The sequence below is a fragment of the Elephas maximus genome, chromosome 3 (genome assembly GCF_024166365.1).
Source record: "Elephas maximus indicus isolate mEleMax1 chromosome 3, mEleMax1 primary haplotype, whole genome shotgun sequence".
NCBI lineage: Eukaryota > Metazoa > Chordata > Mammalia > Proboscidea > Elephantidae > Elephas > Elephas maximus.
In genome coordinates, this window is record NC_064821.1 from 10,311,183 (window position 1) to 10,334,097 (window position 22,915).

The 22,915-nt window shown below is 42.4% G+C and overlaps 2 protein-coding genes across 2 annotated transcripts in view; both read left to right on the top strand.

Annotated features, from left to right (window-relative positions):
- Positions 1-22,915, top strand: part of ADGRE1 (adhesion G protein-coupled receptor E1) — a 216,419-nt gene that overhangs the window by 73,793 nt on the left and 119,711 nt on the right. The gene's annotated exons all lie outside the window — the stretch shown is intronic.
- Positions 4,442-22,915, top strand: part of LOC126073122 (adhesion G protein-coupled receptor E4-like) — a 58,505-nt gene continuing 40,031 nt past the window's right edge. Inside the window, exons 1-3 of the mRNA XM_049879377.1 lie at positions 4,442-4,460; positions 14,639-14,791; positions 17,159-17,266. Of these exons, the coding sequence (XP_049735334.1) occupies positions 4,442-4,460; positions 14,639-14,791; positions 17,159-17,266 (280 nt within the window). The remainder of the gene's footprint in view (positions 4,461-14,638; positions 14,792-17,158; positions 17,267-22,915) is intronic.

The following is a 22,915-nucleotide window of genomic DNA, read 5'->3' on the forward strand; positions in this document are numbered from 1 at the left end:
CTGCTGAAACCTGTCCACCATGGGTGATCCTGCTAGCATTTGAAATACCAGTGACACAGCTTCCAGCATCACAGTAACACCCCTCCAGGTGTCTGGGCTACCTGATTCCATCAATGGGAGCTATTGCTATTTTACAACTCTGTAAATTGTAGGTAACTGATAGCAATGGAAATAATTCCATGGAAAAACTACCTTTGCCTCCATTCACATATTTATTTCAATATTCCTCAGAGAGATAGACATAGAGATGGAAATAGATATATAGATAAAGATAGAGCTAGAGATACGTACAGATACATAGAGAGATGGAGATAGATATATAAAGATAGAGCTAGAGATAGATATAGATACATAGAGATGGTGGTGATAGAGATGTGAAGCACAGATACACAAAGGTAAACATGGAGATAGAGATGTACAGATATAGATAGGATCCCTGGGGATGTAATAGTTATGCACTCAGCTGCTAACCTAAAAGTTGGCAGTTCTAACCCACCCAGCAGTTCTGCAGAAGAAGGGCCTGGTGATCTGCTTCTATAAATATCACAGCCAAAAAACACTATGGGGCGGTTCCACTCTGTAACACACAGGGTAGCCGTGAGTTGGAATCAACTTGATGGCAACCCACAACAACATATAGCTATAGACATAGAAAAGGAGCCCTGGTGACACAGCAGTTAATTGCTCAGCTGCTAACCAAAAGGTTGATAGTTTGAACCTACCCAGCAGTGCTATGGGAGAAAGGTCTGGCAATCTGCTTCCATAAAGACCACAACCAAGAAATTCCCAGGGAGGGCCACATGAACCAGAGGCTACATCAGCCTGAGACCAGAAGAACTAGATGGTGCCTGGCTACAACCGATGACTGCCCTGACAGGGAACACAACAGAGAACCCCTGAGGGAGCAGGACAGCAGTGGGATGCAGACCCCAAATTCTCATAAGATCAGACTTAACGGTCTGACTGAGACTAGAAGGACCCCGGTGGTCATGGCCCTCAGACCTTCCGTTAGCCCAGGACAGGAAGCATTCCCGGAGCCATCTCTTCAGATGGGGATTGGACTGGACAATGGGATAGAACAAGATGCTGGTGAAGAGTGAGCTTCTTGGACCAAGTAGACACTTGAGACTCTGTTGGCATCTTCTATCTGGAGGGGAGATGAGAGGGCGGAGGGGTTAGAAGGTGGTGGAATGGACATGAAAAGAGAGAGTGGAGGGAAGGAGCAGGCTGTCTCATTAGGGGGAGAGTAACAAGAGTATATAGCAAGGTGTATATAAATTTTTGTGTGAGAGACTGGCTTGACTTGTAAACTTTTACTTAAAGCACGATAAAAATTTAAAAAAAGAAAGAAAGAAAGAAAGAAAATCCCATGGGGCAGTTCTGCTTTGACACATGGGGTCGCTCTGAGTGGAAAATCGACAGCACCCATCAAAAAAGACAACATAGATACAGGTTCTTGAGATTTTCTTTTGAAATCTCAAGTTATAACCTCTGCCTAATTCCCTGTTATATAAACGAGCCACAGATGATGGCCTCTCCATATGGGCCCTATCGTGTTTACTTCTTCCCAGCAGGCTGGGACTCATCAGCTCAAAACCCCACAAGCCTCAAACTCACATCTTTACACATCCAATTGCTTTAAAAATAGCCCCCAAATAAGCGTATTTTTAGCCACGTGGAGCCTCCCTGCTTTGCAAAACTACCCAACACCTGCTAGCCCTAGATAAGATAAACCTCAGGGCTATGAAAGACCCCAAGTTGCTGCTGCCCTTCGGAGCTCTCTAACCCAGAGACTCCCCACCTTGACACCGAGGGGCATCACCCACACACGTGAGCCCCCTCTTCTGTTCCTCTCTCGCCCAGGAGCTCCCTTGTCTTTCGAAGATCTTACGCTGTGAGGGACTTCCCCCGCGTGCAAACCTGTCAACCAAACCAAAACCCAAGCCCGTTGCCCTCGGGTCTGTCCCGACTCATGGCAAGCCCATGTGTTACAGAGTAGGACTGAGCTCCGTAAGGTGTTCTTGGCTGTACTCTTCACAAGAGCAGGTCACCAGGACTCTCTTCCGCAGTGCCCCTGAATGGGCTCAAATTGCCAACCTTTGGGTTAATAGTTGAACACGAACCATTTGTGCCACCCAGGGACCTAAAGCTGTCAAAAAAACAAAATCCGAAGCCGTTGCTATCAAGTCGATTCCAACTCATAGCGACCCTGCAAGACAGAGCAGACTGTCCCATAGAGTTTCCAAGGAGCACCTGGTGGATTCGGATTGCAGACCTTTTGGTTAGCAGCCGTAGCACTTAACCACTACGCCACCAGGGTTTCCAAACCTGTCAAAACCCAGCGCCATCGAGTCGATTCCGACTGATAGTGACCCTATAGAACAGAGTAGAACTGCGCCATAGAGTTTCCAAGGAGCGCCTGGTGGATTCGAACTGCCGACCTTTTGGTTAGCAGCCATAGCACTTAACCACTACGCCACCAGGGTTTCCAAACCTGTCAAAAAACGCAACGTCCAAATCAAGCTTATTGTGCACTACCGCCACCTTGTGGTCATATCCTTTTCCTTGCTCAGCCCTGAAGACCTCCAGCTCACTACATACTCTCACTGATTAATGAGTAGAAGAAAATCTTTAACACACATCCGTTCTATATCAGCATGAGTTATGATTTTATCTTTTTATTTGAAAATAATCCTTTCATGTTTAAATAACTTACACAACTTTGCGCAACTTGTAAGGGAGAGAGCTGCTGTTTGAACCCAGGCCTTCTGGCTCCACAATTCCGAGACAACGAACGTGGTAAGCTTAGCTCTCAGTAAGTACTCAACCTGTGGTGGTATTTATTTAGTACGAGTGCTAAGCAGTATTTAAGGAGCTGTGGTTGCACCGTGGTTAAGCTCTTGGCTGCTAACTGAAAGGTCAATGGTGTGAACCCACCACAGTTCCACAAGAGAAAAGCCCTGTCGATCTGCTCCCATAGAGATTGTTGTTAGGTGCCATCGAGTCAGTTCTGACTCTTAGCGACCCCATGTACAACAGAAGGAAACACTGCCCGACCCTGTGCCTTTCTCACAATTGTTGCTATGTTCGAGCCCATGGTTGTAGCCACTGTGTCAATCCACCCAAAAAGATAAAACCAAAAAACCAAACCCGTTGCCTCTGAATTGATTCTGACTCATAGCAACCCCATAGGACAGAGTAGAACTGCCCCATAGGATTTTCCAAGGCTGCAATGTTTACGGAAGCAGACTGCCACATATTTCTCCTCAGGAGCAGCTGGTGGGTTCAAACAGCTGACGTTTCAGTTAACAGCAGAGCACTTTAACCACTGTGCTCCGGGGCTCCCTATACCACCCAAGGACCTTTAAACCCCTTCTGAGTGGTATCTTATAAAAGGGGGGAATAGACAGGGAAACAGTCACACACAGAGGGAAGACGGCACGATAACAACAACTGAGGCGCTCCATCTGACCAGGACCTGGCCCAAACGCACAGCCTCTCACCATTTTGGAAGTGGAGGGGTTGGACGACAATAAGATCCCTGAGGTCTGGGACTCAGAGCTGGGCTTAGTCTTCCTGGTGATCCACCTCCTGTATTCTTCTCGCACCTGCAGACGGAGATGCCTGGTGGTGAGATGAATCACTCCCAGGTGCAGGAACATGTGTCTGTACATGCCGGTCCCACAGACAGGCGGGATGGGGAGCGGGAGACGGGAAGGGGCAGCAGCCACAAACCTGGCGGCTGAGCAGACAGTGGATGAGGAAAATGAAGGCTCCCTGTAGGCTGTTGATGACAGTGAAGAGGTAGGCCATGAAGGTGGCTATGGGTCCAATCTGGAATATGCCCAACACCCAGGAGCAACCCAAGATGAAGAGTTGAGCGAACGCCTTGAATGTCAGTAACCTGGGGGAGATTCGTAAAGGTAAGATTCTAGGAGCAGTCTCTGGGTGGTGCAAATGGTTAAGCGCTCAACTACTAGCTAAAAGGTGGACAGTTTGAACCCATTCAGAGGTGCTATGGAAGAAAGGCCTGGCAATCTGCTCCCAAAAGGTCATGACCTTGAAAACCCTATGGAGCAGTTTTACCCTGTACACATAGGGTCACCAAGAGTCAGAATCCACTTGACGGCAACTAACAACAATGATAAGGATCTGGGACGCAGGTGTTTTTTTTTTTTTTTTTTTTTTGGTGGGGGAACAAAATGACTTTGAGCACATCATAGACCTGTTTGCATCAGTGAAGGCCAGGAAGGTGCAGTTGTAATTTTCATGCAATGACATAACGTGTTAAGTGCAAGATTAACCAGTTGACTTGGGTCTCTATAGGGTCGGTGTGAGTCAGAAGTGACTTGATAGCGATGGGTTTTTGTTTTTTTTGGAGGGGCGTTTACCATGGTAAAGTAGTGGAAAAATGAGTGCCAGAGGTGTGGACAGGGGCGCAATGTCAGTGCTAGCCATAGGTGCGTTTTCCATAGATCAGTCTCTGCTCTCCACCCATTACACTTAACGGTTCATGTCCAGCGAGGTCAAAGGTGTCCAGTAATATTTACCAACCGTTACCAACCGAAAGTGATCCCATGGCCTGTTCTCTGTGCATGTGGGAGCCAGGTTCACTGCAGTAAGCAGATGTCTGCATTAGGAAAACAGCTACCACTCTAATTTTCTCTAATTGACTTGTTGGCAGTGCTAACACTGAGGGCAAAAGATACAGGGACATGGATCCTGGGCTCTGAATAGCACAAGAAATGTTGGATGTTGGTAAGGATGTAGGAAAATTGGAAGCCTCGTCCATTGCTAGTGAGAATGCAAAATGGTACAGCCACTGTGGAAAACAGTTGGCAATTCCTCAAAAATTAGAACATAGAGCTACCGTTTTTGTTAGGTGCAGTTGAGTGGGTTCTGACTCAACACTATGTACAACAGAACCAAACACTTCCTGGGCCTGCGCCATCGTCACAATCTTTGTTATGTTTGAGCCCATTGTTGTAGCCACTGTGTCAATCCATCTCCTAGAGGATTTTCCTTTTTTTCACTGACCCTCTACTTTACCAAGCATGATGCCCTTCTCCAGGGACTGGTCCCTCCTGATACCATGTCCAAAGTACTTGAGAAGAAGTCTTCCTATCCTTCCTTCTAAGGAGCATTCTGGCTGTACGTTTCCCAAGATAGATTTGTTCTTTCATCTGGCAGTCCATGGTACATTCAATTGTCTTCCCCATCCCCATAATTGGAAGGTGTCATTTCTTCTTTGGTCTTCCTCTTTCATTGTCCAGCATGCATATGAAGTGACTGAAAAAACCATGGCTTCGGTGGGGCTCACCTTTGTCCTCAAAGTGACCTCTTTGCTTTTCAGAGGTCTTTTCTAGTGGATTTGCCCAATGCAATGCATCGTTTGATTTCTTGACTACTGCTTCCATGGGCGTTGATGGTGGATCCAAGTAAAACAAAATCCTTGAAAGCTTCAATATTTTCTCCATGTATCATGATGTTGCTTATTGGTCCAGTTGTGAGGATTTTTGTTTTGTTTATGTTGAGGTGTAATCCACACTGAAGGCTGTCGTCTTTGACCTTCATCAATAAGTGCTCCACCGGGATGGTATTTGTAATTCACAGAAATGAAACATCTGGCTCTTGCAGGGCTTAACATGTTTCTTCATTGGTTTTATCATATTTGGGGTAAACTAAACCACTCATTTTCAAATGAAAGAAAAAAAAATCTATTCCAATAAAAGTCTTCTCACCGGGTGAGTTGAGTTTCTCTTTTTCTTAGAATTTGTAAATTGGCATTGCAGCTGTACTTTTATTTCAGGTCACTGTATTAGCTACTGGAGAGTTCATTCTGGATAATTTTACATTTCAGTGGGTACTTCTTTTTTAAAGTAGAAAAATGCTTGTAATTATTCATTTTTAAAATTCAAGCTATAAAGTCACATGATTACAAACCAAATAAAATATACAAAGGAAACATGGAAAGAAATAAATAACAAAGTGGAAAAAAGAAAAAAAAAAACGTTGTTTAAGCAATACTGAGCCCTCATTCTCTGTTTCTCTTCCGTTTATTTGCAGACGCTCCAATTTCTTATGTACAAGTGTGTGGAGTCGTGGGTCAGCCTGTCACCCTACCCTGCACGTACTCAGGAGTGCTCACGTCCATGTGTTGGGGCCGAGGGACTTGTCCTGTTCGTTGGTGCACGGAAGGAATTATCTGGACTAATGAATCCCATGTCACCTTTCAGAAGGACTACCGTTATAAGCTAAAGGGACCCCTTTCGGCAAGGAATGTGTCTTTGACTATAGAGAACGCAGTCAAGGCAGACAGTGGCCTGTACTGTTGTTCTATTCAGCACGGGGGTCGGTTTAACGATCAGAAACACATCATATCATTGGAGATTAAAGGTGAGTTGAGTCTTCTTTCTTTGGTCATTTCGTGCAGGTGAACTGAGATGCAAAGTTTTCTGTTTGGTAATAATTTTCTCTTTTCCTTGAATAGAAGGAGAGGAGACCCTCCATTCCTGTTTTTGAATAACTGTTGCTCTTGGGAAGTAGGAAAGCTTTTATGTATATAGATGAAGTGCTAACTCCCAGCCCCATTCAAGGCCACAAGCTAGAAGGTCTTTGCAGTCAGCAGACTATCTCCTGAAGCAGCGCTTCAGAAATGTTAGTTGGCTCATGAAAAAGCATTTTTTTTTTATTCCATAGTGAAATCTAGTGAATGTGGGTCCGTCTTTCTATGATAAGCTTTCTAGTTGGCCTGATTTAATTCCAACACCTTCCTTTTCTATTTTGCACGCTGTGCATAGGTTAACTCTTCCTCCCAGGGTCCTGTCCTGGAAGCCAATGGTCCCAGCCTCTTAGGAAGAATAGCAACCCCTGAATGACCGACTTGATAGGGGGAGAAGGAAGACCCTTCTCTTCTTTTTTATGTGAAAGGAGATGAAAGGGGTTAAATGCAAGGTGTAATAATTTCCTCTTAACACAGCAAATTCACTCATTTTTCTTTCATAAACATAAAGTGCACACCAGCTCCTGACTTGATAAATGTACCCTATTGATTTCTCATCAAAAGCCTGGCCATACAGGGACACCAATGGTGAGACCTGTGCTGACGGAAAGATATTAATTTGAAACGTGGTCAGTGGGAAGGATGATGGTCAAATCACGTAATGATCCAGGCAAAGGTGTGACGAGCTTGTGGATGAGATCCCTGGGTGACGATGAGAAAGAAGAGATAAATTCACAAGTGTCTGTAGATTTTATAACTGTGAGAAGAAAATAAAAGTGAATGAAATAACTCATGGGGTTTGCTTCTGATTCTGCAATAATGGAAAGACGGTATGGGCTTGCATTGCAATGTCCTTGTACTGAAATTGCTCATGATAAAAATCACAATGGCTGGCAAATTCTTGAAATGAAACATTTCGTTCTGTCCATGTGATAAATTCTTCATTTGACTCTGGTAAACTTAAGTAGCATAGAAATAACTGGAAGGACCCTGGGCAGCTTAAAAAATTGAAAATTTCAAATAATCAGGCCTTGGAAATGGAGAGGAACCAATATTACTCCCAGAATTAAGAGACTATTGGACTATTGGAATGACCCTCTAAAGTGCTGCTCTTGCAATAGATTGACTCCACATGGTTTCCTTCTTTGTATCAAGATTCAATTTCCCACGAGAAGGAATCCCATTGGCATTTCTGGAGTCAGGTGGTCATACAACTTAAGAGACGGTGGGCCAAACACCATAAAATTCCGAGTCGATGTGCCTATCCAGCCCACATGAAACAGACAGGAGCTTGTTCTGCAAAGGAAAAAGCTGAGTGTCTCTCTAAAAGAAGGAAGACAGGTGGGATGCTGGGCCGTCCAAGCCACAGATGTCTACTACAACGTCCATGGCTGGACAGCTTCCACATTGTGAATGCTACCTTCCACTCATGCACTTAATGAAGAAATTCAAGTGTAGGAAAGATCATTTTCAAGCCAGAGAAGCCAGTAAGGAGTGCCATGTCCAGATCTTCTGGCAGTCCACGGTTTATTCAATATTCTTCACAACACCACAATTCAAAGGCATCAATTCTTTTTCGCTCTTCCTCATTGTCCAGCTTTCACGTGCATATGATGGGATTGAAAATACCATGACTTGGGTCCGGTGCACCTTAGTCCTCAAAGTCACATCATTGCTTTTCCACACTTCAAAGAAGTCTCTTGCAGCAGATTTACCCCATACAATATGCCTTTTGATATCTTGACTACTGTTTCCGTGGCTTGATTGAGGATCTGAGTAAAATGAAATCCTTGACAAATTGAATCTTTTCTCCATTTACCATGATGTTGCTTATTGGTCCAGTTGAGAAGACTTATGTTTTCTTTATGTTGAGGTGAAATCCATACTAAAAGCTGTAGTCTTTGATCTTCATCAGTAAGTGCTTCAAGTCTTCTTCTATTTCAGCAAGCAAGGTTGTGTTATCTGCATATCACAGCTTGTTAATGAGACTTCCACCAATCCTGATGCCACGTTGTATAGTCCAGCTTCTGGGGTTATTTGCTCAGCATACAGATTGAATAGGTATGGTGAAAGATACAACCCTGACCCACACCTTTCCTGACTTTAAACCATGCGGTATCCCTTTGATTCTGTTAGAACAACTATCTCTTGATCTGTGTACAGATTCCTCAGGAGCACAATTAAGTGTTCTGGAATGCCCATTCTTCAAAATGTTATCCACAATTTGTTATGATCCACATAGTCAAATGCCTTTGCACAGTGAATAAAACATAGGTAAACATCTTTCTGGTGTTCTCTGGTTTCAGCCAAGATCCTTTGAGTTCAGCAATGATATCCCTCATTGCACATCCTCTTCTGAATCCAGCTTGAATTTCTGGCAGTTCCCTGTAGAAGTACTACTGCAATCCCTTTTGAATGATCTTCAGCAAAATTTTATTTGTGTGAAATATTCATGATATCGTTTGATTATTTCCAAATTCTGTCGGATCACCTGTCTTTGGAATAGGCACAAATATGGATCTCTTCCAGTTGGCTGGCCAGCTAGCCGTCTTGCAAATTTTTGGGCATAAACTAGTAGCACTCCCAGCGCTGCATCTGTTTGTTAAAACATCTCAGTTAGCATTCTGTCAATTCCTGGAGGCTTCTTTTTCACCAATATCTTCAGTGCAGCAAAGAGATGAATCGACACAGTGGCTGAAACTATAAGCCCAAGCGTACCAATGACTGTGCGGATGGTGCAAGACCGGGCAGTGTTTCGTTCTGTTGTGCATAGGGTCGCTATGAGTCAGAACCTACAGGATGGCACATAACAACAACAACATCAATCTTTATAGGAGCCTAACACCAAGTCTTATCCCCCGTGGAGCCGCAGGTGTGTTGAAATCACCTGCTGACTTTTCGGTTACCAGCAGAGAGTTTAACCACTATACCATCAGGACTCTTTCAATGATTATGGATGCAGCTAAGATGCTTAGCGCAGTTCTAGGCACCAAGGAAGGCACAATAAATATTCTCCATTATGTAACACAAATATGTTCTAGAACCTTCTGGGTTCACATAAATGAGGTAGCACATATGGAGGCAATTTATGTGCTCTGATGTGTAGACAACTTAAGCATTATTTCTCCTTCTATATTACTATCTACGTTAACACCCATTCCTACAGAAGGATTATCTAAACCCCTAATGTGTTGGTGTCCTCTGCTGTTGTTGTTAGGTACCATTGAGTCATTGTTGTTGCAGCCACTGTGTCAATACACCTCATCAAGGGTCTTCCTCTTTTCCGCTGACCCGGTAATTTGCCAAGCATGATGTCCTTCTCCAGAGACTGATCCCTCCTGACAACATGTCCAAAGTATGAAAGATGCGGTCTCGCCATCCTTGCTCCTAAGGAGCATTCTGGTTGCACTTCTTCCAAGACGGATTTGTGTGTTCTTTTGGCAGTCCATGGTATATTCAATATTCTTTGCCAGTGCCACAATTCAAAGGCGTCAATTCTTCTTTAGTTTTCCTTATTCATTGTCCAGCTTTCACATGCCTATGATGTGATTGAAAATACCATGGCTTGGGTCCGGCACATCTTAGTCTTCAAGGTGACATCTCTGCTTTTCAACACTTTAAAGAGATCCGTTGCAGCAGATTTTCCCAGTGCAATGGATCATTTAATTTCTTGACTGCTGCTTCCAAGGCTGTTGATTGTGGATCCAAGTAAAATGAAATCCTTGACAACTTCAACCTTTTCTCCATTTATCGTGATCTTGCTTATTGGTTCAGTTGTGAGGATTCTTGTTTTCTTTTTGTTGAGGTACAATCCCTACTGAAGGCTGTGGTCTCTGATCTTCATTAGTAAGTGCTTCAAGTCCTCTTCACTTCCAGTAAGCAAGGTTGTGTCATCTTCATAACGCAGATTCTTAATGAGTCTTCCTCCAATCCTGATGCCTCATTCTTTTTCATATAGTCCAGCCTCTCAGATTATTTGCTTAGCATACAGATTGAATAGGTATGGTGAAAGGATACAATCTTGACGCACAGCTTTCCTGACTTTAAACCAATTAGTATCCTCTCGTTCTCTCTGAACAACTGCCTCTTGATCTATGTAAAGTTTCCTCATGAGCACAATTAAGTCTTCTGCAATTCCCATTCTTCTCAATCTTATCCATTATTTGTTATGATCCACAGAGTTGAATGCCTTTGCATAGTCAATAAACCATAGGTGAACATCCTTCTGGTATTTTTTGCTTTCAGCCAGGATCCATCTGACAATAGCAATGATATCCCTGGTTCCACATCCTCTTCTGCAACCAGCCTGACTTTCTGGCAGTTCCCTGTCGATACACTGCCACAGCCGCTTTTGAATGACCTTCAGCAAAATTTTGCTTGTGTGTGATATTAATGATATTGTTCTATAATTTTCCTGTTCAGTTGGATCACCTTTCTTGGGAATAGCATTAATAAGGATTTCTTCCAGTCAGTTGACCAGCAAATTGTCATCCATATTTCTTGACATAGACTAGTGAGCGTATATGGAGCTGCATTCATTTGTTGAAACATCTGAACTGATACTCCGTCAATTTCTGAAGCCTTGTTTTTTGCCAGTGTCTTCAGTGCAGCTTGTACTTCTTCCTTCAGTAGTATCGGTTCCTGATCGTATGCCACCTCTTGAAATGGTTGAACATCGACTAATTCTTTTTGGTATAATGACTCTGTGTATGCCTTCTATCTTCATTTGAGGCTTCCTGCATCAATTAACATTATCCCCATAGAATCTTTCACTATTTTAACTCAAGGCTTCAATTTTTCCTCAGTTCTTTCAGCTTGAGAAATGCCTAGCACGTTATTCCCTTTTGGTTTTCTATCTCCAGGTCTTTGCAGATGTCATAAATAACACTTTACTTTGTCTCGAGCCGCCCTTTGAAATCTTCTGCTCACTTCTTTTACTTCATCATTTTTCCCTTTTGCTTTAGCTGCTCGACATTCGTGAGCAAGTTTCAGAGTCTCCTCTGACATCCATCTTGGTCTTTTTCTTTCCTGTCTTTTCAATGATCTCTCGCTTTCTTCATGTATGATGTCCTGGATGTCATTCCACAACTTGTCTGGCCTTTGGTCAGGTCATATTTTGCCTGTCATGGACTTGCTCTGATTTTCTTCAGTTTCAGCTTGAACTTGCATATGAGTAATTGATGGTCTCTTCCACAGTCAGCCCCTGGCCTTGTTCTGACTGATGATATTGAGCTTTTCCATCGTCTCTTTCCACAGATGTAGGCAATTTGATTCCTGTGCGTTCCGTCTGGTGAGGTCCATGTGTATTGTTGTCTTTTACTTTGGTGAAAGAAGGTACTTGCAATGAAGAAGTCTTAGTCTTGCAAAATTCTATCATTTGATCTCCGGCATTGTTTCTATCACCAAGGCCATATTTTCCAACTACTTACTGATCCTTCGTCTTTGTTTCCAACTTTCCTATTCCAATCACCAGTCATTATCAATGTATCCAGATTGCACGTTTGGTCCATTTCAGACTGCAGCAGCTGATAAAAATCTTCTATTTCTTCATCTTTGGCCTTAGTGGTTGGTGCAGAAATCTGAAAAATAGTCATATTCACTGGTCTTCCTTGTAGGCCTATGGATATTATCCTATCACTGACAGTGTTGTACTTCAGGATAGATTGTGAAATGTTCTTTTGGAAGATGAACGCAACACAATTCCTCATCAAGTTGTATGAAATATGAATCTAGGAAAATTGAAAATCATCAAAAGTGAAACAGAACATGCCATAGACATTGATATCCTAGGCAGTAGTGAGCTGAAATGGACTGGTATTGGCCATTTTGAATCAGACAATCATATAGTCTACTATGCTGGGAAAGACAACTTGGAGAGGATTGGTCCTCTGCTAGTTACTCCCAAATCACTCCACCCTATTTTTTAAAAGCATGTTGTCATGGATTGAATTGTGTTCCCCCCAAAATATGATGCCCATATTTCATATTGTGTGATTGTCCTTTATTTTATGATCTGATGTGATTTTCCTATGTGTCGTAAATCCCAATATCTGCCTGTGGTTAATGAGGCAAGATTAGGTTATGTTGAAAAAGGATTTGGGTGGGATGCAACGCTCTTACTGAGGTCACAGCCTTGATCCAATATACGGGGAATTTCCCTGTGGTGTGGCCTGTGTCACCTTTTATCTTAAGAAATAAAAGGAAAGAGAAGCTAGCAGGGAGAGAGGGACCTCATATCACCAAGAAAGAAGAGTGTACCCTTTGGACCTGGGGTCACTTTGCTGAGAAGTTCCTAGAGCCAGGGAAAGATTGACAAGGACCTTCCCCAAGAGTTAACAGAGAGAGAAAGCCTTCCCCCTGGAGCTGGTGCCCTGAATTCATACTTCTAACCTCCAAGGCTATGAGAGAATAAATTTTTGTTTGTTAAAGCCAAATGCTTGTGGGATTTCTGTTTGGCAGCGCTAGATACGACACATGTTGTACCACTGCAATCATTTAATTACTGTGTTTTTATGCAAATAATGCTCAAGTTCTACTATATTTTTTTGCCAACTGTACCTTCACCCCTCCACCTTGAGGTATTTCATAAGCATACTATGCTAATTGTTTTACAGCAGGATGTAATGACAAATTAATTTAATTGTTGACTCCCACCTCCACAAGGTTTGTCCCTCTTACTAACCGATGTTCACAAGGCCTAGCATCATGGTTGGCTGTTAGTAGGCACTCAATAAATATTGTTGACTGAGTTCTTGAACCGAAGGCTTCATCCTAAATCCGTTTACAAATTCTACTTTAGGAGACATTTTGGACTCAGAAGAAAATTAAGATCCTTGGATGGCGCAAGTGGTTTTCACTTAACTACTATCCTAAAGGCTGGAGGTTCGAACCCTCTCAGCACTGCCATGGGAGAAATGCCTGGTGATCTACTTCTGTTACGATTAGAGCCAAGAAAACCCTACGGAGCAGTCCTGCTCTGTCACATGGGGCCACCAAAAGTTGGAATTGATTTGACAGCAATTGTTTTCTTTCTTTTTTATTTTTAGAGGGGAATTAGAATGGGCTGTGAAAGCATTGGAGCCCTTGGGTGGTGCAAAGAGTTAACACATTTGGCTGCTCACCAGAAGGGTGGAGATTCAAATCTACGAAGAGGCATCTCAGAAGACAGTCCTGGTTATCTACTTCCAAAAACTTGGGCATTGAAAACCCTATAGAGCCCATGGGGTCACCATGAGTCAGGGTCAACTTGATGGCAACTGCTAGTGGTGCTGGTGGAAGCAACAAAGAAAGATCTAACTCAAGAGTAATTGGAAGAAGGGATATGACCAGTGACATGTTCTCTCCCATATTCTATTCTAATGGCTATTTTTATTCTCCAGAACACAAAGGTATGAAGACTTAGCCACTGGTGGATGTTTGTAAAAGTGAGGATACAGCCCAGACTTGGATAGAGATGGTCAGTCTTAAAATGTCATTCTCCTGCTCAGACACTACCATGGGTCCCTATGACTTTCAGGATAGAGCAGTTCTCATTTGGGGCTAAATTTGTCCTCCACCCCAGGGAGCATTTGGCAATGTCTGCAGACATTTTTGGCTGTCATCACTGGTGTGTGTTTGTGTATGTGTGCACCCTTGGTATCTAGCAGGTACAGACCAGGGATGCTGCTCAACATCTTACAAGGTACACAGTAGCACCCCCTACAACTAAGAATTATCCAGTTCCAAATGTTAATAGTGTCAAGACTGAGAAACCCTGGAATAGAGTTAAAATACTTCAGCTGTTTTCAAAGACCTGCATCAAATAACTAGAACCTCACCCCCACCACCTCCCGTCCCTTGTCTTTCTCCATAATGCACTCCTTGTAGATCCCAGAGATCTCAACCTCTAAACCTTCATGGTCTCATAAATAAGATGCAGCAATGGTATACCCCTCACAGGGCTGTGAGGGATAAATGAGAAACCAGAATTTGTTGTTGTTGTTATTAGCTGCCATCTAGTCTACCACCGTCTCATGGTGAACCCATGCACAATAAGACGGAATCCTTGTGATCCATAGCAATACCTGATGGGAACGCCCAACCACACTTACCCATGTTCTCACTTTCTTAAGTTTCAGTAAGGTTCTATCTAATTAGCTTTATTTCTTTTAAAGAAAAATACATGGAAAAATGGGACCAAAAAGGACATTGCAAAAGTGGCTACCCAACTAATTCAAAAGGTGGAATTAAGTATATGGAATCAGACTTTCATTTCTCCAGGAAAGTATGAGGATCCTGTGCTTGATATAGGTAAGAAACTCCTTAAATGGCCCTCATGAAGGGATACGGTTCCTGGTATAGTCGAGTTCTAGGAATGAAGAAATCTTTTAGATCGAAGCATTAAAGATTTTCCACATGGACATTCTACACAAGTAGGGCTCTACTTTAAAAATACAAACCCAAGGGAATAAACCAGTTATCTTCCTCTTTCCACATTCCCTTGGTATGGTGGAAAGTACTTAGGAACATACCCGCCATGCTCCTGTGGCTGGATCAGAAAGATCCCGTAGGCTCAGTTACATATGCTACTAGACAATCTAAACCTGGTGCACATAACTGGCCCTTCCCGTTTCCTCCACTGGGGTCCCTGGGGTCCCTTCATTCCAGGAAACCTGAGTGAGGACCATCCTCATCCACCCAAGTGGTTCTAACAATTTTAAACCGCAAAATGGAATGTTGAGATAAATCTAGTTCTCTTCCTTTTTAGGAATCTCCTTAGCCCTGGTATCTGTCTAGCATTTCAGAGAACCATCTTTTGGTTTTGTTGATTTTTTTTTTCTATCCTTAGCTTTCATTTTACATTGATTTCTGCTCTCATCTTTATTATTTCCTTTCTTCTACTTTCTTCAGTTGTAATTTGCTTTTTGTTTTCTAGCTTCTTAGTACAGTAGATCCTTGATTTCAAAACGTTTCCCTTTTTGTAGCATGTGCATTCGAGATATAAATTAAGGTATAAATTAGAACTATACCTTTCCCTCTGAGCACTGCTTTGGCTGCATTCTGCATATTTTCTTCTGTTGGGATTTCATTATCATTCAGTTGAAATATTTAAAATTTTTATTTGTGGTTTATCCTTTGTCTCACGGGTTATTTGTTGTTGTTGCTGGATGACACTGAGTCAGTTCTGACTTATAGTGACCACATGTGACAGAGGAGAACTGGCCCATAGGGTTTTCTTGGCTGTAATCTTTATAGGAGCAAATCCCCAGGTCTTTCTCCCACAGAGCTGTTAGGTGGGTTTCAACTGCCAGTCTTCACTTTGCAGTGAGCACTTAACCTCTGTGCCTTCAGGAATCTTTATGGGTTATTTAGAAGAGTTTTATTTAATTACCAAATATTTGGAGCTTTTCTAGTTACCTTTTTTGTTGTTGTTGTTAATGATTTCTTATTTAATTCTGCTGTGGTGTAAAAGCATATTCTAAAATTTCAGTGCTTTTGAATTTATTGAGGTTTGCTTTATGTTCTGTGTTGATGAATGTTCCACCTGATTTTAGTTTCTGTATTAGGATACAGGATCTGGTGGCGCATCAAAGGCCAAAATAACTACGGCTCAAAAAGAAAGAAATTAATTTTTTTTTTACCAATTTGAACATAAGGAGTCAATGACTGATGTGACAGTTCCATGGCCCCTCCAAGACATGCCATCCTCAATGTCCAACTTGTGTCTGTATTTCAAGATGGTGACTCTAGTTTCACATCCCCTAACCAGCCATTGGGAAGGGGAAAGAGGAGGAGCAGAAGGCCTGCCCATTCTCTTTAGCACACACCACTTCTGATCACCCTTCTGTTAGCCTGCAAATAATTACATGGCTCCATCTAGGTGCAAAGAAGGCTGGGAAATGACTTGAGCTTAGCTTAAATTTGGAGCCCTGGTGGTGAACTGGTTAAGAGCTCAGGCTGCTGACCAAAAAGTTGGCAGTTTCAATCTACCATCCACTCCTTTGAAACCCTATGGGACAGTTGTACATTGTCGTATAGGTTCGCTATGAGCCAGTCAACTTGGCAGTACAAACAATTCCAAAAGAAAGAAGAGGTGAATGCATATGGGGCCAATGAATAGTCTCTGTTATAGCCCCTGGACAAATTTTCTCACTTCTCCAGAGACAAAATCTGTGTACCAAAAACTTTTATGAGGGTGATCTTTTGTCAGTCCTTGTGCTTATATGGCTGAGAATTTACTCAAGAGATCCCCCGGAAATACAGATGATCTATTCCCAGTTGACTATTCCTTGGAAAACCTTTAAATGGTTGCTTCAAAAAAATTAAATTCTCTCCTTACTGGGCACTCCAAAGTACATTCTTAAATTTTTTCTTCCCTTTATGTTTCCTGTGGTAAAGATTTACCTTGCCCACTCTAGTGCCAGCTCTGGGAAGCATGACCATCACTTCCCTTCTTAGGTTGTGTCACCAGTGTGTGTTGCTAGGTCATTTTGACCACTTCATACTCAGCAGCCAAAGATGTGTGTTGGGGGAGGAGAGTGCCATTCGGCCTACCTTAACTTTGGAGCACACACGAGATGAAATTACAAAAACTGGGTCTTCCAAAAAAGAGAGTTCTTCAACGAGTCTTAGGCGTGAGAAGCAAGCAAAGCAGGATCACTTTCTTTATGTTTACAGTCTATGAAACTAAGATGTGTGATGAGACAAGCAAGAAAACAATTTTGGAAGCTGGAAATAACACAGTGGATATTGACTGTGCCCATGCGTTCACAGAAACCACAAGACGCACTGTGTTTAAGGTGGATTCTCTTGACCTCAAACTCTAGGCACTCTGTCTCATTTCCAGGTGACTGGGACAAGGGGTGGGAATTGTCTTAGTTATCTAGTGATTCTACAACAGAAATACCAGAAATACCATGAGTGGGTGGCTTTAAGAAAGGGAAATTAATTTTCTCACAGTTTAGGAGGCTGGAAGTCTGAATTCAGGAAGCCAGCTTTAGGGGAAGACTTTCTCTGTCTCTGATGCCTCTGGGGGAAGGTCCTTGTTTCTTTTGAGTTTTGTTTCTTGGTTCCTATGTGATCTCATGTGGTGTGGCATCTCTCTTCCCCATCTCTGCTTCCTCACTTACTTGTTTAATCTCTTCTATATCTCGAAAGATATTGACTAAAACACACCCTACACTACTGTCTCAGTAATATAACAAAATGAATCTATTCCCAAATGGGATTAAAACCGCAAGTATAGGGTTAGCGTTTACTACACATATATTAAACCAAGCCCACTGCCTTGAATGGACTCTGATTCAAGCAACCCTACAGGACAGGGTCGGACCGGCCCACAGGATTTCCAAGGAGCCGCTGTTGAGTCTGAGACACCGATCTTTAAGTGAGCAGCTGGATGCTTGACCACCGTGCTCCCGGGGCCCCACACACGCACTGGGAGGACACCGTTCAATCCGGAACAGACACCCTCAAAGTTTCCGAAGTAGGGAGGTTCTATATGATGGAGATGAAAGCGCTGCCTCGGCCGCTGACCAGGCAATGTTAGAGATGAAGTTGGACTCTCATAAGGAGTGTGTGCTTTGGGACTCATGCCAAGGTCAAACAGGGATCCCTTGACACACTTTTTTAAAAGGGAGAGGTTGATACATTTCCTGTTTCCTCCGACTGTTTAAAAAGGCAACCACTCAACACTCACCGGGGGTAGATGATCATTGCTTTGAACACCTTTTCCCTTGAGAAGGTTCTTTTTGTTGTTGTTGTTGAAATAATAATTCTGGTTTTTATTCCAGAAATACAAATGATTTTTACCTGCTCCTCTATAGCATTAGAGGCTTTTCAGGCTGTTACGGCTTTTACATAATAATAAGGGCTGCTATCACTTATTAATATCTTTTTTTTTAATTTTCTCCAGATTCAGAAGATATCTGAACATTGTTATCTTTTTATCCCGAGTGCTTATTTTAAAACTTTTTCTATATGTTTTGTATCTTAAAAAAAAAAAAATTTTTTTTTTGTTCTGGTGAAAATCTACATAAGAAACATATGCCATCTCAACAATTTCTACATGTACAATTCAGTGACATTAGTTACATACTTCAAGTTGTGCACCCATTCTCTCTATATCCTTTTCCAAATCATTCCACCAACAATAACAGCAGCTTAGTGCCAGCTAAGTAAGAACTCCCCCTGTTCCCCTCCCTTTCAGCCCTGGTAACAGCTAATAATCTTTGGTTTCTATGCATTTGCTTATGTCAAGTAAGTGGTATTTTCCAGAACTTGTCTTTCTGTGAGGGACTTACTTCTCTCAGGATGATGTTTTCAAGGTTCCTCCATGTTGCGGCACGCATCAGGACTTCATTTCTCTTTACAACTGAGTCTTCTGAGAATTGTTTTGTCGTCATTTGGTTTTCTTCTATCCTACTGGCTTATATACTTTTTCTATAAAGAGCCAGATAGTAAAATATTTTTCGATTTTCAAGCTGTACAGTCTTGAGAGAGAAAGAGACAGGAAGTAAAGGCCATAGAGAAAGAAGGAAAGAAGGTTAGAGCACCAAAGGGCTGGAGATGAGAGAAAGGAAGTGGGGGTTATAGAGACAGGGATAGAGTTATAGGAAGTCTGAGAGAAAAAGGGAGAGAGGGTTAGCAAGCCAAAGGGAGGGCTGAAAGGGAGAGGGAGAGAAACTGAGAGAGAGAGAAAAAACAAATTAAGCGGAATGGGCTACCCTGCATATCTTTCCACTCAATTAGATCCCCAGCATGAACTAAAGATGGAAGATGGGAATGTGTGGTTTCCTCATCCCATCTGAGTTTCACCTGCCCCTCTTTGCCTCATGACTCTGATATTTAAGCATTCACAGATATTTTCACAGCACCTTGATTTACATGTTTTGCATAGAAACGTCTTATAATGTGTAGTGCATCATATATGTATTGTGGTGGTTGTTGTTAGGTACCGTCGAGTCTGTTTCGACTCATAGCGACCCTTTGCACAACAGAACGAAACACTGCCCGGTCCTGAGCCATCCTTACAATCGTTATGCTTGAGTTCATTGTTGCAGCCACTGTGTCAATCCACCTCGTTGAGGGTCTTCCTCTTTTCCGCTGACCCTGTACTCTGCCAAGCATGATGTCCTTCTCCAGGGATTGATCCCTCCTGACAACATATCCAAAGTATATAAGACACAGTTTCACCACCCATGCCTCTAAGGAGCATTCTGGCCTCACTTCGTCCAAGACAGATTTGTTCGTTCTTTTGACAGTCCATGGTATATTCAATATTCTTCCCAAACACCAGAATTCAAAGGTGTCAACTCTTCTTCCGTCTTCCTTATTCATTGTCCAGCTCCCACATGCATATGATGTGATTGAAAATACCATGGCTTGGGTCAGGCGCATCTTAGTCTTCAGGGTGACGTCTTTGCTCCTCAAAACTTTGAAGAGGTCCTTTGAAGCACATTTGCCCAATGCAATGCATCTTTTGATTACTTGACTGCTGCTTCCATGGCTGTTGATTGTGGATCCAAGTAAAATGAAATCCTTGACAACTTCAATCTTTTCTCCCTTTATCATGATGTTGCTCACTGGTGCAGTTGTGAGGATTTTCATTTTCTTTATGTCGAGGTGTAATCCATACTGAAGGCTGTGGTCTTTGAACTTCATTACTAAGTGTTTCAAGTCCTTTTCACTTTCAGGAAGCAAGGTTGTGGCATCTGCATAATGCAGGTTGTTAATAAGTCTTCCTCCAATCCTAATGCCCCGTTCTTCTTCATATAGTCCAGCTTCTCAAATTATTTGCTCAGCATACAGATTAAATAGGTATGGTGAAAGAATACAACTCTGACAAACACCTTTCATGACTTTAAACCAATCAGTATCCCCTTGATCTGTCCGAACAACTGCCTTTTGATCTCTGTAAAGGTTCCTCATGAGCACAATTAAGTGTTCTGGAATTCCCATTCTTCTCAATCTTATCCATAATTTATTATGATCCACACAGCCAAATATCTTTGCATAGTCAATAAAACACAGGTAAACATCCTTCTGGTATTCTCTGCTTTCAGCCAGGATCCATCTGACATCAGCAATGATATCCCTGGTTCCACGTCCTCTTCTGAAACCAGCCTGAATTTCTTTCAGTTCCCTGTCGATATACTGCTGTAGCCGTTTTTGAATGATCTTCAGCAAAATTTTGCTTGCATATGATATTAATGATATTCTTCTATAATTTCCACATTCAGTTGGATCACCTTTTTTGGGAATAGGCATAAATATAGATCTCTTCCAGTCAGTTGGCCAGGAAGCTGTCTTCCATATTTCTTGGCATAGACGAGTGAGCACCTCCAGCGCTGCATCTGTTTGTTGAAACATCTCGATTGCTATTCCATCAATTCCTGGAGCCTTGTTTTTCACCAATGCCTTCAGAGCAGCTTGGACTTCTTCCTTCAGTACCATCGGTTCCTGATCATATGCCACCTCTTGAAACAGTTGAACATCGACTAATTCTTTTTGGTATAATGACTCTGTGTATTCCTTTCATCTTCTTTTGATGCTTCCTGTGTCGTCTAATATTTTCCCCATGGAATCCTTCAGTATTGCAACTCGAGGCTTGAATTTTTTCTTCAGTTCTTTCAGCTTGAGAAACGCATAGCGTGTTCTTCCCTTTTGGTTTTCCATCTCCAGCTCTTTGTACATGTCATTATAATACTTTACTTTGTCTTCTTGAGGCGCCCTTTGAAATCTTCTGTTCAGTTCTTTTACTTCATCAATTCTTCCTTTTGCTTTAGCTGCTTGACGCTCAAGAGCAAGTTTCAGAGTCTCCTCTGACATCCATCTTGATCTTTTCTTTCTTTCATGTCTTTTCAGTGACCTTTTGCTTTCTTCATGGATGATGTCCTTGATGTCATTCCACAACTCATCTGGTCTTCGGTCACTAGTGTTCAATGCATCAAATCTATTTTTCAGATGGTCTCTAAATTCAGGTGGGATATACTCAAGGTCATATTTTGGCTCTCATGGACTTGCTCTGATTTTCTTCAGTTTCAGTTTGAACTTGCATATGAGCGATTGATGGTCTGTTCCACAGTCAGCCCCTGGCCTTGTCCTGACTGATGATATTGAGCTTTTCCATCATCTCTTTCCACCCCAAACCCAGTCCTGTCGAGTCAATTCCAACTCATAGTGACCCTATATAGGACAGATGTAGTCAATTTGATTTCTGTGTGTTCCGTCTGGGGAGGTCCAAGTGTATAGTTGCCGTTTATGTTGGTGAAAGAAGGTATTTGCAATGAGGAAGTCGTTGGTCTTGCAAAATTATATCATTCCATCTCCGGCATTGTTCCTATTACCAAGGCCATATTTTCCAACTACTGGTCCTTCTTCTTTGTTTCAAACTATCATATTCCAATCGCCAGTAATTATCAATGCGTCTTGATTGCATGTTCAATTAATTTCAGACTGCAGCAGCTGATAAAAATCTATTTCTTCACCTTTGGCCCTAGAGGTTGGTGCATAAATTTGAATAATAGTCGTATTAACTGGTCTTCCTTGTAGGCTTATGGATTTTATCCTATCACTGACAGCGTTGTTCTTCAGGATAGATCTTGAAACATTTTTTTTGACGATGAATGCAACACCATTCCTCTTTGAGTTGTCATTCCCAGCATAGTAGAGTATATGATTGTCTGATTCAAAATGACCAATACCAGTCCATTTCAGCTCACTAACGCCTAGGATATTGATGTTTATGTGTTCCATTTCATTTTTGACAATTTCCAGTTTTCCTAGATTCATACTTTGTACATTCCAGGTTCTGATTATTAATGGATCTTTGCAGCTGTTTCTTCTCATTTTGAGTCATGCCACATCAGCAAATGAAGGTCCCGAAAGTTTTACTCCATCCACATCATGAAGGTCGACTCTACTTTGAGGCGGCAGCTCTTCCCCAGTCATCTTTTGAGTGCCTTCCAACCTGGGGAGCTCATCTTCCAGCACAATGTCAGCCAATGTTCTGCTGATATTCATAAGGTTTTCACTGGCTAATCCTTTTCAGAAGTAGACTGCCGGGTCCTTCTTCCTAGTCTGTCTTAGTCTGGAAGCTCAGCTGAAACCTGTCCTCCATGGGTGACCCTGCTGGTATCTGAATACCGGTGGCATAGCTTCCAGCATCACAGCAACACACAAGCCCCCACAGTACGACAAACTGACAGACACATGGGGGATATATGTATTACATAATGCAAACACTGCACCCAAAACCACATGCAGGATATTACATGGGCCATTTAAGGGATTTTGAAAGGCAATTTGAACTCTATGTTAGGTTTGCCTCATTGTTACTGGAACTTGGACTGGCCTGGTGCAGCTTCTCATTAATAAAAACACACCAAGGTGAGGAGGGAGGAAGAGCTTTTACTGCAAGGCCGCAGGCAAGGA